This window comes from Perognathus longimembris, chromosome 7, assembly GCF_023159225.1.
Source record: "Perognathus longimembris pacificus isolate PPM17 chromosome 7, ASM2315922v1, whole genome shotgun sequence".
In the NCBI taxonomy this organism is placed as follows: Eukaryota; Metazoa; Chordata; class Mammalia; order Rodentia; family Heteromyidae; genus Perognathus; species Perognathus longimembris.
The window spans coordinates 20,991,635-21,010,625 of record NC_063167.1 but is presented as its reverse complement, the minus strand read 5'-3'; the positions used below and the strand labels follow the sequence as shown (position 1 = coordinate 21,010,625).

The window sequence follows — 18,991 nt, the reverse complement described above, 5'->3', positions numbered from 1 at the left end:
ATTAGTGATGTACTTACAGTGTTCACTGAATGTGAGCTATGACATAAAGCCCATCGGTTACATAACACAGATCAAAGCAGCCCTGCAGTGATTGTGACAGCCCATGGGGGCCAGGGAGGTCACTCAGCGGAAGTTTGCCTGGGAGCCATCCCTGGCACCGGCCTTACCTAGGACAACTAACTCTATGGAACCCTAGGCTCTACAGAGAACCACTAAACAGGCTGCCAAAATGGGCTAAGCCCCTGAGCAGCAACATGGGTCAAAGGACAAGTTTCTCCATTGCCCATCACTGACCATTCGGGTCACCAAATCTCTCAGCTTTCCATTTACAAAGACAGTAATATCTAACTGACGGGCCGTATTCTACATGAAACAACCTATATCACCATAAGCCATTGGGTACCAAATATTTACCATCATTTCTCTAATAACCTTTTTATCATTTATTCATGGGTAACTGTCATTTTGTTGGTAACATTTTATTTTATAATCACAGAGAGGAAACCTTATATCTGCAGGCAAGTGTTCTGCCACTTGAATCACATCCCCAGATCTTTTTTTCTCTAGTTTATTTTTCAGACAAGGAGGCTAGCCTGCAGCTACCATCCTGTGATCTCCGCTTCCTTATAGCTGGGCTTATGGGCATGCACCTTGGTACCCAGCTTATATTTTTTGTCTCACTAGCATTTGCTAGGCTGGCCTGGAACTGTGATCCTCCCATCCCTGCCTCCCACTTAGCTAGGATTGCTGGCATGCATTCCCGTGCTCTTCTCAGAGTTTCATTTTTAATTCAATTAAATAACCTCAAAGTTTATTCTTTCTCTTATACCTACCCCCCAGGAAGCTCTCACCAGATCTGAGCTGGCATACTCAGACACATGGAACTGACCCTGGGTAAAGAGCCAATGGCTCCTCAGGCCTCTGGGAAAACACAGTTGGGTGAGGTAGTTCAAGGGAATTTTTTCTTGAATGGGTTCTCCAAGCCCACAGATGCATACATAGACGACAGCTCCTGCTTCATTGATCGCATTACACAAACCATCCTTTCGCTCATTATTCCAATTACTGTTTGTTCATGACACCTCACAATATTTTCATTATTACATTTGTCTTCTGTTTCACATGTTATTAATAACGCACAGCAATTATAATCACCTCTAATTACTGCCAGCCCTGCTACAGAGGCTCATGCTGGATCGAGTGCAGGAATGCCCACTTGGGGTGCTCCCAGCTAGAGCCTGCCCACCCAGTAGATGTCAATTGAAGGATTTGGCTACCCAGCACTACCAGGAACACTCCTAGCCCTGGGCTCCAGTGCATGGTGTGACTACAGATAGGGAGGGAGGGGATGGTGACAGCTCTGACCTCAAGGACCCTCTGATTTTGATGCGAACGAGACAATTCTTACCCTGAGGGACCCCAGTCTATAGCAAGAGCCATGGTCCCATCCCTGGGGGCTCTGGGGTGATAGAGAAGATCTAGCCCTCTGCCTTGGGAGCCCCAGACTGACAGCTCCTGCCCTCAGTGCGACCTCCTCTGACAGGGGTGACAGAAGTCACAGATGGTTGAATGAGCAGCAGTACTTGCCAGTGCATATGACTGCTTGTTTCTCGGGAACATTTATTTGTTTCCATTTACGCTTGTGTTTGGCTTCTCGGTACATCTGCTCACCTCCCCTGTTACTCTGGAAACTCTCCCAGGAGCAAAATGACATGGCCCTCCACCTGCTCCACCTTCCCTGCTACCTAGGACCAAGACCCTGGCAGGAAGTCAGGTCCTTGGCCACTGGCCAGGGATTGGCCACCTCTGAAGCTATCAGCCTAGGTCCCTTCCTCAGAAAGATGTTGATCATGGGGGCAAGATGGGAAGGCAGAGACAAGCAACACAGTGATTATGCAGGAAGCCAGGCCCAGGAAACCTGTCCAAAAATATGCCAAATCCCCATGTTTAAAGGAAGCCAACTTTCAGGAGGACAGAGGGTAAGAGGCATCAGGAGCAGGGAGGGCACTGAGCCCCGAGTAGCTGAAGTAATGTGCCTGGCTTTCTGCCAGTCTCAGAGCATAGGCAGCTAGGGTTCCCAGTGGAAGCAAGCAAGCTGCAACGATTCGCCTGTGATCGGTGGGAAAAGGGAGGAGGAATACCACTGGTCGGGGGCCTACTATGTGCTAACCACTCTGCCATTGTCACCCACATCTCACATGAGATTTCATGCCTTCACTCTCCCCAGTCTTGTGAGGGTGCTCTGACCGGATAGAAGCAGATGAGGAAACCAAGGTCCAGAGAGTTGATGTAACTTGTCTATCTGCCTCCGGGGTCTGTACTCCTCTCACTGCACCATTTGCCTAGATGGAGGAGAGGTCTGTGATCCAGAGATAGAAGGGCAGTGCTTCAGAACTGCTCATGTGGTGTCGTGATACCCTCAGCGAGCCCTGTGAGCCCCCCACCTTCATTGAGGGATCTCAGCAGATGCACATACTTCAGAAACAAAGCCACTGAAATCATCAGCCACTGCCCCCAGGATGCCATTAACCACTGGCCCTTCAGTGCTCTGCCTCCAGCTCAGTCTATTCACCCAAGTGGATGGATTGCTTTGTGAATCACTTCTATTTAAAGTACTCAGGGCTCCCTCTCGCCATCAAGCTTACTAAGCAAGAGCTGTGTGCAGTTGTAGGAAACAGCAGCGGGGCCTGAGTGGGACAGGACTCATTAAAAAGTAGGGACTCAGCCCATTATGTTGGCTCAATAATTCTAGATACTTGGGTATAGGCGATCCAGGGATGATGGTTCAAAGCCACTCCTGGCATGAAAGTTTGTGAGGGTCAGTCTCAGTCATTGGCTGGACATGGTAGCACGTGCCTCTCATTCCAAGCTAATGGGGAAGCACAATGGTTGCATGCAGTGGTTCACATCTGTATCCCAGACACAAAGGGAAGCACAAGTAAGGGGATCATAGCCCAGGAAAGCCAAAACATAAAACATGATCCTGGCCTGAAAATAACCACTGCAAAAGGGACTGGCTTATTGGCTCAAGCGGTAGAGCACCTGCTTAGCAAGTGTGAGGCTCTGAGTTCAAACCCCAGTACTGGAGGTGGAAAAGCGGTATGAACTCAAGGGTGAGACATGTGTGGTCACCATCTTCAAAGGACTAGGAGCAACTGTGGAGACAAGAAAACCTACAAGTGTATAGCAATGTCTGTGGGGAGTGCATCTCTGCTGCTGACATGCTCCCAGCTTAAAGTAACTAAGATTGGAAACAATGGTCTGGACCTCAGGGTCCTTCCAGCCAAGGAGTGTGCCTAGAATAAGGACACTGGGTGATTTGGAGAAATCTGACTTGCTTCCATCCACTGCAGAGATTCCAGACATGTTCCAAGCTCCCCATATGTCCAGACAAATAATGAGTCTGCCATCTGGCCTTGTGTTTACATCCTTCTGGAACCTAATTATTTTTAGGACTGTGCATCTTCTGAGGCCAGTGTGTGCCATATTCATCCATTCATTCATTTGGCAAATGTTTATTTTACAGACGATCTTGGCTAAGCTTTGGAAATTCATAGATAATGTCAAGCATGGCCTGAGTCCTCAAGTAGCTCACAGTTTGGGTGGGGGAAGACAGGAAGGTAACAATCCAGGTACAGTGTGTCAGGTGCCCTGCCAATGTGGCAGAGGAAACATGGAGGGCCTTCACAATTAAGGACTTAAGGAAGTCTATTGTAGGGTCTCTGGGCATGTACTATTACCAACCCTGTCTAAAGCAGGTGCTGGGGGTGTGGGTGTTGGAGAGACAGAGGTGTGACAAGCTCCGAAGGATGCCAGTAGAGCTGAGGAGGTAGAGACCGAACAAAATTCAAGGAACATGACATACCTGCTATAAATCACAGCATGGAGACAATGGGAGTTAATGACTAATTCTGAAGGAGGGAAACAGATTTCTGGAGAGGGTGGGATTTCATTGATCAGTGCAACAGGTTTTGGATGAGATGATGTGAAAACCTTCTCAGTGCCTCAGCGCCCTAAACTTCAGGCCCAAGGAAGTGGTGTTCTCAGCCTCTCCTCTTTGGTAACTGAGAGACTTGGTGTAAATGGTTTAAAGAGAGTGCTTCTGTGTAAACTAGGGGTGATAATTGTATCTGCCTCACAGGATTGTGTGAGCATAGCTGAAATGGTGTTTTTGGTGTTTTGTTGTTTGTTTGTTTTTTTTAAAAGGATCTATCTTGGTACTTTGTATAGAAGGCTTAGCAAATATTATTCAGTCTTGTCCCCTACTAGTTTCCCTCTTTGGATACTGAAAGGAATCCTCCCTCCTCACTTGGCTGCCCCTTCCTTGGCCATTTCCATTGCTATAATATCATACCAACAGATTTGCAACCAACTTCTTTCTAACACAGTGAAGCTAGTGGGTTAGTTTCTGCTTCTGCAGAAAGAGAGAGAGAAAGAGAGAGAGAGAGAGGAGAGGAGAGAAGGAGAGAGAGAGATGGGAAAACCAGGCAGAAGTATATGTTTTTAGAAGTTGATGGGCAGTCCTAGAGACAGACAGGCAGATGGACACATAGGCAGGCAAACAAACCTGGAGGTTCTCTAGAGCTATGAGATCTTGCCTTCATGCAGCTCATGTAGGTTAATCTGTGGTTCTCTTGATTCTCTTTCCAGCTGAGTGTGGGAATTCAGTCACGGGCACCCAGGGTACTCTGCTGTCCCCAAACTTTCCTGTGAACTACAATAACAATCATGAATGCATCTACTCCATCCAGACCCAGCCAGGGAAGGGGATTCAGCTCAGAGCCAAGGCTTTCGAGCTCTCAGACGGAGATGTCCTCAAGGTAAAGTGGACAGACTGCATAGAGCATGTATGTTGCCACGTGCAAAAGTGTGCCTACTCATTTGTTTATCCCTGGGTAAATAATCCAAGCTTTCTCCTTCCTTCCTGAGTTTCAAGATGGTGTCTTCAGTCACATGTAAGAAAATGAAGACCAAACTAGATTTGGGGGATCCGGGTCTAAGAACATAGTGTTAGAGTTTGCTTAGGGGCTATCTGCTCTGTAGGTTGACTTCATAATCAAAAACAATGTTGATTAGTGCAGCTGGTAGATCAGGATTCACATTATGAACTGTGACCTCCAACTTGGATAATGAACATCTCATAGGATAGGTGTGTATGTATGTGAGTACATGTGTGTGTATGTGTGTGTGTGTGTGCAGCTGTGTGTTTGTGGATGTACTTATATATGTACATCGTAGATGTAGATACTTTTTTTTTGCCGGTCCCCAGTCTTGAACTTAGGGCTAAGCTTATTTGTGCTCAAGGCTAGTGCTCTACCACTTGAGCCACAGTGCCACTTCCAGCTTTTTCTAAGTAGTTTATTGGGGATAAAAGTCTCATGGACTTTCCTGCCCTGGCTGGCTTTGGACTGGGATCCTCAGATCTCAGCCTCCTGAGTAGCTAGGATTACAGGTATGAGCCACTGGCACCTGGCTATAGTTACTTTTATGTGCACATTTTCACATATTGAATCTGCATATGTATCAGGTCTGGAGGATCTGTGTCTGTGTATACTTAATGTCAGCATGTTTCTTCTGTGTGCATTTGTTCCTGTTTTGAGAATATAGCAGTGTCAGTATATCACGATAGTAGTCTGTGGGTGCCAGTGGAACACAAGAAAGTGTTCAGATTGGTATTAGGGCCAGGTGCCAGTGGTTCATGTCTGTAATCCTAGCTATTTGGGAGGCTGAGATTGGGAAGACACGGTTTGAAGCCAACCCAGTTATACACATAAGACCTCTTCTTGAAAAATAGATGGATATAGCAGCTTACACCTGTCATTTTAGTTACGTGGTAAGCTGAGATCAGGATGACCGTGTTTCTAGGCCAGTTCAGGCATAAAAGTCTGTAAGACTCTAGCTCAATGAAAGAAGCTAGGCATGGGGGTGAACAACTGCCATCCCAACTACAAGGGAAAGTCTAAGATAGGTGTGTCATGGTCCAGATTTGTGACAAGACAGGGAATCAGACCCTGTCTCAGAAGTGGGAGGCCCTGAGTTCAAACCCATTATCACCAAAAAAAAAAAAAAGAAGAAGATTAAGGAAAAGAAATGATAGGAACTGGATGGTGGTGAGGGTTCTAGAGATGGAGTTGTTAAAACCTTGAGTTTATACATATCTAAAATTGCTTTTGTGTGTGATTAAGTGTCTAAGCTTTCTGTGGTCTTTATTTTGGACCCAGGAAATTCCTGTTTTCTTGCATGTGTTACCTCTGATCTGTTCCTTATCCTGGTAACTGCATATTTCCCAAAAACTGTTACAGATACACTCACACATGGGAGAGCTTGTTCCCCATCACTGTCTGATTTCTTTTACTCCCTGCCAGGGATCCTTGCTAGGACTCTGACACAGCAAGACAGGAGGGGCCTTAAAATATAAAAGTATAGAAAGACAACTCCCATCTCAGGATGGCGAATGGAATACACACCTAGAACTACATCCTCCACAGGTTCCCATGAGAATGACTCTAAGAACATAAAGACAGAGGGTTGTGGCCTCAGTCCTAGAAATTAGGCAAGGACATCTTTCACATACAACTTAAAGGCAGTTCTGCCACATAAAATATTTAAGAAAGCACTGGAATAGAGAAGATCCTAATCAAACCACAATTCACAGAAGTGAAGTAAAGTCTTGCCAGAGTAAGTGCCAGAAACCTTAAGGAAAACCTCCCTGTAAACTCACCCACCATGTAGAGGATATCCTGTATCATTGTTGGGGACAAGATCCCAATCCTTCTCTCACCTTGGAACACATACTGAACCCGAGAGAGCACACAGAGTCACAATATTCAGGTCATCTGCCTTTTGTTGATGTTCAGAGAAAGCAAGGTACTGCCATGGTTGATGGCTATCACAAGTGGTCAGGCTCATTCGAGAAAAGGTTCTATGATCTCCACCACCACCCCCTTCAGAAATGCTCCTGCTTGTTCTCCTTAGAGATTAGGGGATGCTTACATTCTCCATTTCTCTTCTCCCTCCTTGATGGTGTAGCTACAAGGAAATTAACCAGATATATATGAATATCTAGTAAATCAAAAGATTTACCTGAGTAATCAGAGCTAATTGTCCCCCTGTATACAATGAAGAACAGAAATATTCTTTAAAAGCTCCTAATTTGTATTTTCTTAACAGGATTTGAAAGAATATTATATTTATGGGACAAAAATAGGCAGTAATGAAAACAGAGCAATATGAGCTGAGGAAAGATGAATGGAGACAAAGAACATGATCACCCAATTAAAAACTGGGATGGAGGCAATTAAGATAAGGTGGTAAACCAGAGAAAAATGAAATCAGGTCATTATAGGATCCATTACAGAACTTCTCCCACATCTCACAAGGAAATGAAAAGGAGTTTTATATTAATAAAATGTACAATCAATCTACAATAAAGCTTTATGTGCCAAATAACATAGCATGAATAAATTAAATGCAAACTTCTAGAAATGTAAAAGAATTTAATAAAGTTACAGTTATTGTAGAATATTTTAATATATCTGTTAGTCTCTGACATACCACCTAGGTTAAAAATAAATAAGGATTTGAGTAGCTCAAACAGTATGACACAATACAAAGAAAGAAAGTAGAAGAAAGGTACTTGTAAAAATAAGGGCAGAAATGACTGGGGGAGAAAGGCTATGTCCATTATTGAAAAAAAAAAAAGCTGGTGTTTTGAAAAGTAACTAATGTAATAGATAAAGCTGATAGGACTGATCAAGGAATAAACAACAAATGTAGAATAATGAGAATGAAAAATGAGGTGTGCTCATGGATATAATAAAGATTGTTAAAATAAGAAATATGTACAAAAACCAGGAAGTTGGGCTGGGGACATGGCCTAGTGGCAAGAGTGCCTGCCTCATATACATGAGGCCCTGGGTTCGATTCCCCAGCACCACATATACAGAAAATGGCCAGAAGTGGCGCTGTGGCTCAAGTGGCAGAGTGCTAGCCTTGAGCAAAAAGAAGCCAGGGACAGTGGTCAGGCCCTGAGTCCAAGGCCCAGGACTGGCAAAAAAAAAAAAAAAAAAAAAAAAAACAGGAAATTAAGAAATCTGAGAGTTCAAATTCAATAGAAATTTTTTAATTAATTTATTTATTGTCAAAGTGATGTACAGAGGGGTTAAGTCTCATATGTAAGGCAGTGACTACATTTCTTATCCAACTTGTTACCTCCTCCCTCATTTTTCTCCTACTTTCCCCTTCCCCATTTTCTTCCCCACCCCCCCCATGAGTTGTACAGTTGGTTTACAGCATGTAGTTTTGTAAGTATTGCCGTTGCATTTACAGATTTTAAAATGCTCACCTACACCAGGCACAGTGGGTCAAACCCATAATCCTAGCTGCTCAGGAGGCAGAGATGAAAGGCTCTTGGTTTGAGGGCAGCCTAAACAAAGAGTTCACAAGACACCAGTTCAACCAGTGGATTGGCATGGTGGTATGTGCCTGTTATCCCAGCTATGAGTAAAGCACAAAATAGGAAGGTCACAGTCCAGGCCCAGCCTGGACTTTTGTTTAAAACAAAATGCTGTCTTAAAAAATAAAAAATGCAGAAAGGGAAAGGCTGTTGGTATGGCATGAATTTTTAAGAGTGCTGCTCTAACAAACAAGAGATCCTAAATTTGTACCTCAGTACCACACAAAAAAGCGAGAATGAATTTAAAAATGAAAAGGAAATCTGAAAAAAAAAAACAGGTCTTATGTTAAAAATTACAGTTCTACTATATCATCTCTCAGAAGCCCCAGGCTTAGATTATTTTACAGGTAAACTTTAACAAAATTTCAAGGAACCATTAATCTCTGAAGTAATCAAACCATTCCACAAAAGAATAAATCATGATCCTTCTCCCAACTCATGTTTTTCATGAGTACAAGCATGCATGTTGAAAAGTGGAATGGTGGTGTGCAGAGACCGTGGGAATAGAGAGATTGGGGAAGTGACAGGTGTGCTACAAAGCCCCAGTCAGACAGGAGGAAAGGGTTCTTATCTTTGGGATGTATTGAACAACCTGGTTTATGTGGTAAGCAATACAGTAATAGATTGAATATCTCTAAGTCACACTCCAAAAAAGGAGTGATGATTCAGGTGATGAATATGTTCAGGTACTTGATTTCATTTTCACCACCTTGTTTTTGTAAATCATAACATCACTTCATAGCCCATAAATTTATGCAAAGATAGTCTGTCAATTTATCATTTAAAAAATTTAAAAAAAAAACAGAAGCCAGAAACTATGAAGCTGGTATTAAGCTCACATACCTGAAAATGCAGGATCTGGTATCAGATTGAATCTAGGTAAGGGTTAGAGACAAAAGTAACCAAGCAGGCCCAATGCCAGGAATGTAAGGATGTGTCAACAGAACAGATCACAGTGTTATTTTCTAGATACTGCATGGATCAAAACTCTTCAACTATTGGCAATTTCATGTGACCCAATCTAATATTCTGTGAGCAGATTAGAAGAAATAAACACATGATCCTGCTTAATACATCCCAAAACACCAAGGGAAGAAATCCAATATCTACTCTTGACTTTTAAAAAGACCTTCAACATGGTACTTTAGCAGCAAAACTTCCAGAAGATTTCCAGTCAGTTCCAGAATACAGCCATCCCCAGTAATATTTGGCATTGTACTAATGATCCAAACCATTACAGTTATTCCCCAAAAATGAAAAAGATAAAAACAAACCATAAAAATTAGAAAGGAATATGGAAAATTGCCTCATTTATTTAAAAAAAATACAAGCAATTCAACTAATAAGCTATCAGAACCAATAAGACAATTCAGCAAAGCAGCTGGTGTTTCCTATAACCAATTAAAGCATGTAATCAGGAGGAAAAAAAACAACAACCTCATTCATAATAGAAATGAAAACTGTAAACTATCCAGAACTATGTTCCCCAACATGTGGATAGTCTTTACTGAGAAAATTATAAGACTTTATTTTGAAGACAATATAAAATAAATGTCGGGAAATGTCATGCTCATTGATGAACAGATAATAGGAGCCAGCAATACACAGAAGAGGAGGGAATTGTTGATAAACATGCAATTACTACAGCTCAACCTCAGAGGTAATCATGGGAATGCAAATTAGAATGAGATACTATTAGGCCTCCGTCAAACTGGAAAAAAAAAATCGGAATGCCAGAGAATACCAAGTGTTGGCGAGGATATAAAAATGATGAAAACTGTTGCCCCTTGCTTCTGGGAGTGCCAATTAATATCCCTCCTCGGAGAACAACCTGACACTATCTAACAAAGTTGAAGCTGCAGCCAGCTCCAGTTCTAGCTGCTCATTCCAGTGAAACTCAAAATACTTGTATGCGAAGAATGTTTGTGGCAGTGGCGCCCATGTTGTTTGTCACTGAGTGTGGAAAGTTCTTCACTTTAGCATGCTCATTCCGAAACCATCCACTTTGCTGATCTGTCTTGTTAGATGTAACAGATTGTCTGGACTTCCTTAGACATACGCTGATAGCCATAGCCTGTGAGGGATAAATGTATACGAAGGCCTAAGTCCCAATATGAAAATAGCAAGAAGTAGAGCATGTGACTGAGAAACACAAACGACAGCTTGATTAAATGGAGCCAGACATCATGAATATGGATTGGAGGAGGTAATATCACACAGGTGCAGGTTTTTCGCAAATCAATCCATACATTTAACGTAACTCAATCCAAATGACAGGGAGATATTTTCTTTGGGGAGGTTTGGCTTTATTTTTTTTAATTTGATAAAAAAAATTATTTAGTTTTATCTAGAAAGTAAATGTGAGAGAACATATTCTTCAAAGACAAAGGGAGGCTTTTACTACAGCATATTTAAATATACTATAAAGCTGTAGTCAATAAGATAGTGTAAATCAGGCGCAAGAATTCACAAATTAGACCAATACAGTAGAATAGAAGGTTTGTAAATAGAACCAAGTTTATATGATTGTGCATGAATTATATCTGGGATTAAGATGGATTTAAGTTTGGTGACAGGTAAATATTTACAAACAGGATTTGTTGGATGACTAATCAACCAAATGCAAAAATAGATTCTAGAGGGAATTTATTTACAAGAAAACACTGGTTTTCTTATCATACACATACCAAGTGTATGACAATATGGATGGTGGTGGGTCAGTTCTTATATTCTGGGTTGGATTCATTTTATGGTGGGATTTTCTACAGCTAATTTTGGTTTTGGGGTGTGTTATATGTGTGAGTGTGAGTGTGTGTGTGTGTGTGTGTTTGGCAGTATTCAGGGTTAGAACTCAGGACCTCATGCTTGGTAGACTGGCTTGGTATTGCGGAGCCATGCCTCCAGTCCTGTCTTTCACTGCATATTTCTAGGATAGGGTCTCCTTTCCTGCCTGGACACATGCCTGAGATTGAATCTGTCTACTTTGTTGACTTCTATTGTCACTGGGATTACAGACTCACACCTCCTTGTCCAGCTTCTCTCCATGGAGACAGAATCTCTCAGACTTTCCTGTCGGGGATGGCTGTGCCTTTAAGAGGACAGCTGGCTTTAGTCCCGCCTCCTTCCGGCTTTAACCGGAAGAGAAGTCCCCGCCCCTGGGGGCGAACACGTGCGTGCCATCATGGCGGCAGAGCCCCCAGAGACCTGGCTCTTGAGAGGGCTGTGGTCGCTGCCCATAGAGGGAGTTCCATGACATCACGTGAGGGACAGCCCATTCAGCCAATCGTTAATATTCAATTAGTCCCTCCTCTTCCTGCCCGCCATTACCTTTATAAATCCCTCCCGAATTAAAGATTCTTTTGACACTGGCGCAACACCCAGACTGGCTCCTCGAGGCCTTTTTCCTGCGTCAGCTCCAGACACGTGAGGGAGGGGGGGGGCGGCAGGGGGCTTTACTTCCTCTGCAGTCGGGCCGGGTAAGGTTGAGTGTCTTTCACAATTTGGGATTGGGCATCTCCTCGGGAGAAGCGGGGAGAGGGGTCTAGAACCCCAACACTTTCCTGCTGGGGTTGGCCTAGTACCTTGATCCACAGAATTTCAGCCAGCCATGTATCCTGGGATGATAGTTGCATGCCAATGCACCCAGCTGTGAGTTAAACGGTCTCACAAACTTTTCTGCCCAGGTTAGCCTCAGGCCAGGATCCTCTCATTCTAAGTCTCCCAAGTAGCTAAGGTGACAGATGTGAGCCACCATCTGCCTCCTATAGATATTTATTCATTCATTCGTTTATTCATTTAGTGCTGGCACTGGGACTTGAACTCAGCATCTCCCATTCTCACTTGGCTTTTTCACTCAAGGCTAATATTCTACTACTTGAGCCACACCTTTACTTACAGATTTTTCTTGGCTAGTTGGAGATCAGAGTCTCACAGATTTTCCTGTCCAAGCTGGCTTCATATCACAATCTTCAGGTCTCAGCCTCCTGAGTACATAGGCTTGCAGACTTGAGCTACAGATATTTAAATGCTGTTGTGGAAAAACATATTTAATGCCTTGAAAAATAAATTGATTATGTTGAGTGAAAGAGCAGATTGCTCTATAATATCTATAATTTGATTGTGTTTTTGTAAAAATATATGAAATAAATCTATGTTAAAGAAATTCCTAGAACAAAACCTGGAAAAACTGACACCAAAATGCAATGAAATACTAATCAAAGTTGCTTTTCCTTTTCCTTGTACTTTTCTATTTTATAAGTTTTTCTGCAATTAGTATTTTATTGCAGTGATAGACATAACATTCTTATTCTTAACAAACTAGGATGAAGAGGGAAATCCTGTGCCCATTATATTTTATTTATTAAAAATAACTTCTTAATACCATCATATACTCAATGAGTGTTCAAAGTTCCCATTGTCTTGTGAATGATATAGTTTTTAAAGTTAGTGTTTATTTGAACCAAGCTCCAAATAAAGTCCTCACATGGGATTTTCTTATCTCATATTCTTGTGAACTAGAAGATTTCCCCTTCATCTTTTCTCCCCATGTGATTTATTTGTTGAGGAAGTCTATCCATTTGTTCAGTGGAATTTTCCACATACTGGATATCCAGGGTATTATTTCATATGCTCTTTCAGTTCTCTATGATTCTTTGTGATGGAAATTGTATCTAGAGGCTTGATCTGATCAGGTTTGATTTGTTTTGACAAGGTAATTCCATCACTTTGATCTCTCTTCCATTAAGAAGACTAGGACTTCTAGCTTTCCTTCTTATTATGATATAGTAACTGTTGATGACTAACAGCTTGAGCCACTAATTTCAATGTATGTCTTCATGAGAACTGTATATATATATGTATATGTATATATATATATATATACACATATATGTAACAATTGGGATACAATAACTTATAAACTTTGAACTGGTGTGATCTCAGGATGGATCCCCAGGATTCTGTCAGTCACTAACATAAAACAACAGTGCACAGGGTATGGAAACAGATTGGAGGCCCTTAGAAACCCAAACAACTCTCTGTATTCTACAGCACTGTTAGCTTGAAGGATGGCTCCTTTCGCAAGGCTTTGCTTCATAAATAGTAGGATGGAAATATTGTTCCAATTTGCTGGCAGCTGGCACCACATTGTGTGCCATGCACAAATATTCATCACCCACCCATAGATCCCGTCTTTGATATTTACCAAAACACTAGGGGGTCTCTCACTCAATCACAACTTCTGTTGTTATTTGTACAATTATCTGCAAAGGAGCAGCAACCTCGAAACCTGGGGAGTTCAGTTCATTATTCTGATGACTGTTGACTTTGCTGGTGCTCAGAAGTTCAGAGGACAGATGGGAATCAGAGAGGCCAGATGCCTGCGAGATTCCACCCTTGGCAAACCCAGCAGGCCCTAGCTGGAGCCCTCATTACAAGGGAAAAAGGGGTAGAATCCTTCATTACAGGGGGCTGGGAGAGAAAGTCTCCATGACATGCCAATCACTTTAACTCCATGATCCAGGGATCATATCCAGCAAAGTGGTCAAGAGAGGCCACTGCCAACGGTTGGGTAAAGTCAGATGGGAGAATGACTGTCTCATGTCCTGGAAGGACAGAACTGTGTGGTTTGGCAATACTGAGGTGTTGAATGCTTTCAGACTGTCTGTCTGCAGAAACAGATGGCTTGGGAAGTCAGGCAGCCCCACTGGGCCCCCCCAGGCTGACAGAGAGTGAGCTGATGGCATGTGGGAGTGGAGGGAACAGAAGCAGACCTCCACTGGAAAGGTTAGAACAGCAACGAGTTCCCAAAGATGAGATTTGCATTAGATTGGTTGGGCACAGAGCTGACAGCCACAGGGACCGAGATAACTTGCACAGCTTGACTTCACGGGGCCATCTCACATGCATCTGAGGACCAGCTGCCCCTCTGACCACTGTCCCTAGTGCTAAGGACTAGGGATATGGGCTAGGGGGTGAGAATTATTTGAAATACGGCCTTGCTGATGACACTGGTTTGGGGTCCCCTGTGTCTAGGTCTACGACGGAAGCAACAATTCCGCCCGTCTGCTGGGGATCTTCAGCCGCACTGAGATGCTGGGGGTGACTTTGAACAGCACATCCAGCACACTGTGGCTCGACTTTGTCACGGATGCTGAAAATACCAGCATGGGCTTTGAACTGCACTTCTCCAGTAAGTTCACCTCTGAAATCCCTAACACAAGAAAATTGACTTTCCCATTTTATTATTATTATTTACTCAGTTTTCTTAGTTTCTTTCTTTTTCTTGGTGTTTGATAATGATAATAATTGTCATTGCTTTATTTTTCACTTGAATTTTATCATTGCAGACTGTTCCCAAGTACAAACAGTTGATACAGTTGACAATAGTACATTTTGTTATGCCACAATCTTGTCTCTTTTTTTTTCAAATTTTTATTGTAAAGGTGATATACAGAGGAGTTACAGTTACATAAATTGGGCATTGAGTACATTTCTTTTTTAACAGTGTTACCCTCCCTCATTTTCTGCCAGACTTTTCCCTCCCAACCCCGCTTCCTCCCAAGTTGTATAATTCATTTCCAACACAGTGGTCTAGAGAGTATCACTGCTGCATTCGTTTACCCTTTGTCCCACCATTTCTGTGCTTCCCCTTTCCCTCCCCAAATCAGATAAACTTACATTTAAGACACAAAGTACAGAAATCAAAAACAGCAACAAAAGGGGAAAAGCAGAAAGAAAGAAAAAAGAACCACAAAAAGTAAAGTTAAAAGCCTCTGTTGCAGCTATTTCTATTTTTTTCTTGTTTTGGTTTTGTATACCTTTTTTCTTGTATATAAGTTTATCTGATCCATGGAAGGGAAGGGGAATCATAGTAACAACAGGACAAAGGATAAACGAATGCAACAATAATGCTCACTAGACTGTATGTTGGAAATGAACTTTACAACTTAATAGGGAGGGGAAAATGGGAGACATGAAGGAGGGATAACTGTTCAAAAAGAAATGTACTCATTACCAGACTTATGTAACTGTAACCCCACCCTCCTGTTCATCACCTTTACAGTAAACTAAGAAAAATTTAATTGTTTCCATTTCTTGGAGTTTATTTCAATAAGCATCATTTTATGTGATCATAGGCACATAGCTGTTGAGCCTTTGTGATCCTCTCCTAAGAATATCCTCCTTTGGTCTCACTGTGTTAGTTTTTAGAGCCCTGTTGAATCCATCATAGTTTTATTAGTTTCTTTGTCCACTGGACACAAGGAGTGTGCTCTTGTGGACCCCCTTTAAAATCTAAGGAATGGATCAACAAAATGCATTATGTTTATACAACAGAGTATTATTTGGCCATAAAATAATATGACACAGGCTTCTGTATAAGTGAGCCTTCAACATTCCACTGAGTTAGTGACAAAGGCCACACACTATATGACTCTGTTTTTAGCAACTTCCCAGAGTAAGCAAATAAAGACAAAAGACAAATTGGCTGAGAAAATGAGGGGGAAATGCAAATTAATTCTTTCTAACAAAAGTATTCTAGAACTGACTAGCTGCCCATCTCCATGATAGACAAGAGGCACTAAATTGTACACTTTACATGGATGAGTGATGGTATATGAAGTTATGTCACAGTGAATCTGATGAAAGCAGAAAAGCCCAGTGGTACCTCCGGGATCAGGCTGGCAGAGGATTTGGGCCTGTTTCAGGGGCAGATCAGTGCAAGGGGATTAAGTAGATTCACATTTGAGTTGCATTTCTATTATCTGAAAATAGTGTGAGTTTGGAACAATTTATTTAACCTCTCCAGGTCAGGTCTCTCAGTTGTGGACTGTCAATAATTATACCTACTTGTAAGATCCCTCTGAATAACAAATGGGAAGGAATATATGTGAAATCCCATATTGCGAGACCTCTTGGTAGCTCTGTTTCTTCCTCCAGCTTTTTCAACACAGTATGGCTACCCTGGACGTAATGGAGCTTTTGAATATAGTTTGAAAGTGCCTTGTCCATAATACCCAATTCTATCCCAGTATCTCAGCGAGCAGAATGGAAGAAACAGCTACAGCCAGCAAATTGCTATGACATCCACAAAATAAATTGAAAATCTTGAGTCTGACAATCATTTGTCTAAAGCAGCTGGAGAAGGAATGCTGGCCCAGGACACCGGACCTAAGGATATGGGTTGGGATGAAGAGGCAGCTTAGCTTCTGCCAGCTTGGTTTCTACCCACTCTTCCTCTATCCTCTCTCTTCCAGGTTTTGAGCTCATCAAATGTGAAGACCCAGGAACCCCACAGTTTGGCTACAAGGTTCACGATGAAGGTCATTTTGCAGGAAGCTCTGTGTCCTTTAGCTGTGACCCTGGCTACAATCTCCGGGGCAGTGAAGAGCTGCTGTGTCTGAGTGGGGAGAGAAGGACGTGGGACCGGCCACTGCCCACCTGTGTAGGTAGGATGCCTCTTGCTCTGCAAGAGACTCCCCACCATCTCCCCTAACTTTAGCTTCAGTCCTGATCTCATTAGGGATATCCAGAGCCGGGAGCCATCTCCCGGGACTGGATTCTTCTGTGAACTGGCATCATGGCTCAGTGTCCCCCCAAACATACACTTTTCTTCACTTGCTCTCTCTCACACCTCATTGCACCTGTGGCAGTGGAGTCAGGCAGTGGCTTGCCATTGTCATACATTTAGCAGGGGGCCTCAAGTTGAAGCAAAGGCAGTAGAGAAGTGGTAGGGGAATCTGTTACAAAGAAAGAAGTGGGATTTTCACCTAGGTTCTGAGAATTCCTATGACATCAATGATCAAAGAAATCTCCATCTCACTGGGGTGCTCAGATTCCCTATGTGTGAAATGGACTTGTGTTTCCTCTTTGGTGGGAAGTGTTGGAAGAAAGAGTGAGATAAGAAATTAACATCAAGCTTACTGTCGAATAAGAACACAGTAATGAGGCTGGGGATATGGCCTAGTGGCAAGAGTGCTTGCCTCGTATACAGGAGGCCCTGGGTTCAATTCCCCAGTACCACATATACAGAAAACGGCGCTGTGGCTCAAGTGGCAGAGTGCTAGCCTTGAGCAAAAAGAAGCCAGGGACAGTGCTCAGGCCCTGAGTCCAAGCCCCAGGACTGGCCAGAAAAAAAAAAAGAATACAGTAATGAACCTTCTTAAACCTACATCTAAAATGTGAACAGAGGGTGTCTGGAGGCCTGATGCACACATCACAAGACAGGATCCAGTGGCCCCAGCTAGAAGCACCAAATAGGCAAAATCGCTCATACTATTGGTCCTCCTCCCAGCCAGTCCAATCCCCATGGAACTGCTCTGTTCTGTTTCCCCAACACCAGCCTTGACCCCCTTCACTCCCAACACATACACACCCCCAACAGCCCACTCCAAGATGTCTGTGAGGCATTGGCTGCTCTTATTAAAATAAAACATCCATGGGACAAACACTTAAGTATATCCCACATGCCAGAAAGGATAAATGTGTATGTAGGCGTATGGAAGCAGAGAAAAACAAAAGGAAAGAAAATCAATCCCTGCCTTGCAGAGCCCGTACCCTAGCAAGAATATACGAATTGCCACACCAGGTGATCATTGTTATACAAGATAAGCATTGCCAAAAGATCTGTGTGCAAGCCAGGCACTGTGGCTCACGCCTGTAATCCAGGCTGAGATGGGTAGATTGTGGATTGAAGCAAGCCCAGGTTGAAAAGTTCATGAAAACCCTTATTCCTAACTATGCAGCAAAAAGCCAAAAGTAAAGATGTGGTTCAAGCGGTAGAACATTAACCTTGAGCAAAAAAAGCCAAACAAGAGCTCAAGGCCCTGAGTTGAAGCCCTCAGTACCAGCATATACACATGCACTCACTGTCAGTGGTATGAGGAGGATTTGCATAAGAAGTAGTATTTCCTCTGAGATTGGAAGGGTGACAAGGATTCATTCACAGGAGGGACAAAGTAGGGAGGTAGATGAGATAGAAAGGTTGGTGGATAGCATTGGTTCTATTCTCCAGGATGAATATATTTTAAGTAGATTATCAATACACTGCAGGACAGAATCTCAAAGACAAGATTTTGAGCCTGAAAATAGACCAGAATAGTGGCCTATGAGTGGCTTCTCAGGCCATCTTTTCCTTTTGTCCTTGAGATTGACCCAGTGTGTGGACATGTCTCTTCCTTCTTTCCCTCCATCCCTGGTTAGATTCCTTCATTCATGTACCAAGCACAAGGAATTCAGAGAACTCCCAGGCCAGCCAGCAAGATACATATATAACAGTATGTATAACAGATAACAGTGAAATTAATAAGCTAGTAAGAAGAGCAAGTGTAAAGGGCGATGATGACCCATCTTATAATTATTTGCTTTGGATTCACTGTAAGATTGATTCCTTTGCCTATTACACAGCCTAGTTGGACTGGACTTGGAGGACCCCATTCAAGCAGGGGTGGGAAGACTATGCTATGGGACTTAGCAGCCTTCCCCATTGACACCTGTTGGGTCCACCACTTCTAGGGGACCGAGGTTATGTGTTTGGAG

The 18,991-nt window shown here is 42.8% G+C and overlaps 1 protein-coding gene across 1 annotated transcript in view; it reads left to right on the top strand.

The window, feature by feature from the left end:
* The window catches only part of Csmd2 (CUB and Sushi multiple domains 2), a 519,739-nt gene that overhangs the window by 355,235 nt on the left and 145,513 nt on the right, over positions 1-18,991 (top strand). The window contains exons 22-24 of the mRNA XM_048350831.1: positions 4,651-4,820; positions 14,489-14,645; positions 16,711-16,902. Coding sequence (XP_048206788.1) covers positions 4,651-4,820; positions 14,489-14,645; positions 16,711-16,902 — 519 coding nt within the window. The remainder of the gene's footprint in view (positions 1-4,650; positions 4,821-14,488; positions 14,646-16,710; positions 16,903-18,991) is intronic.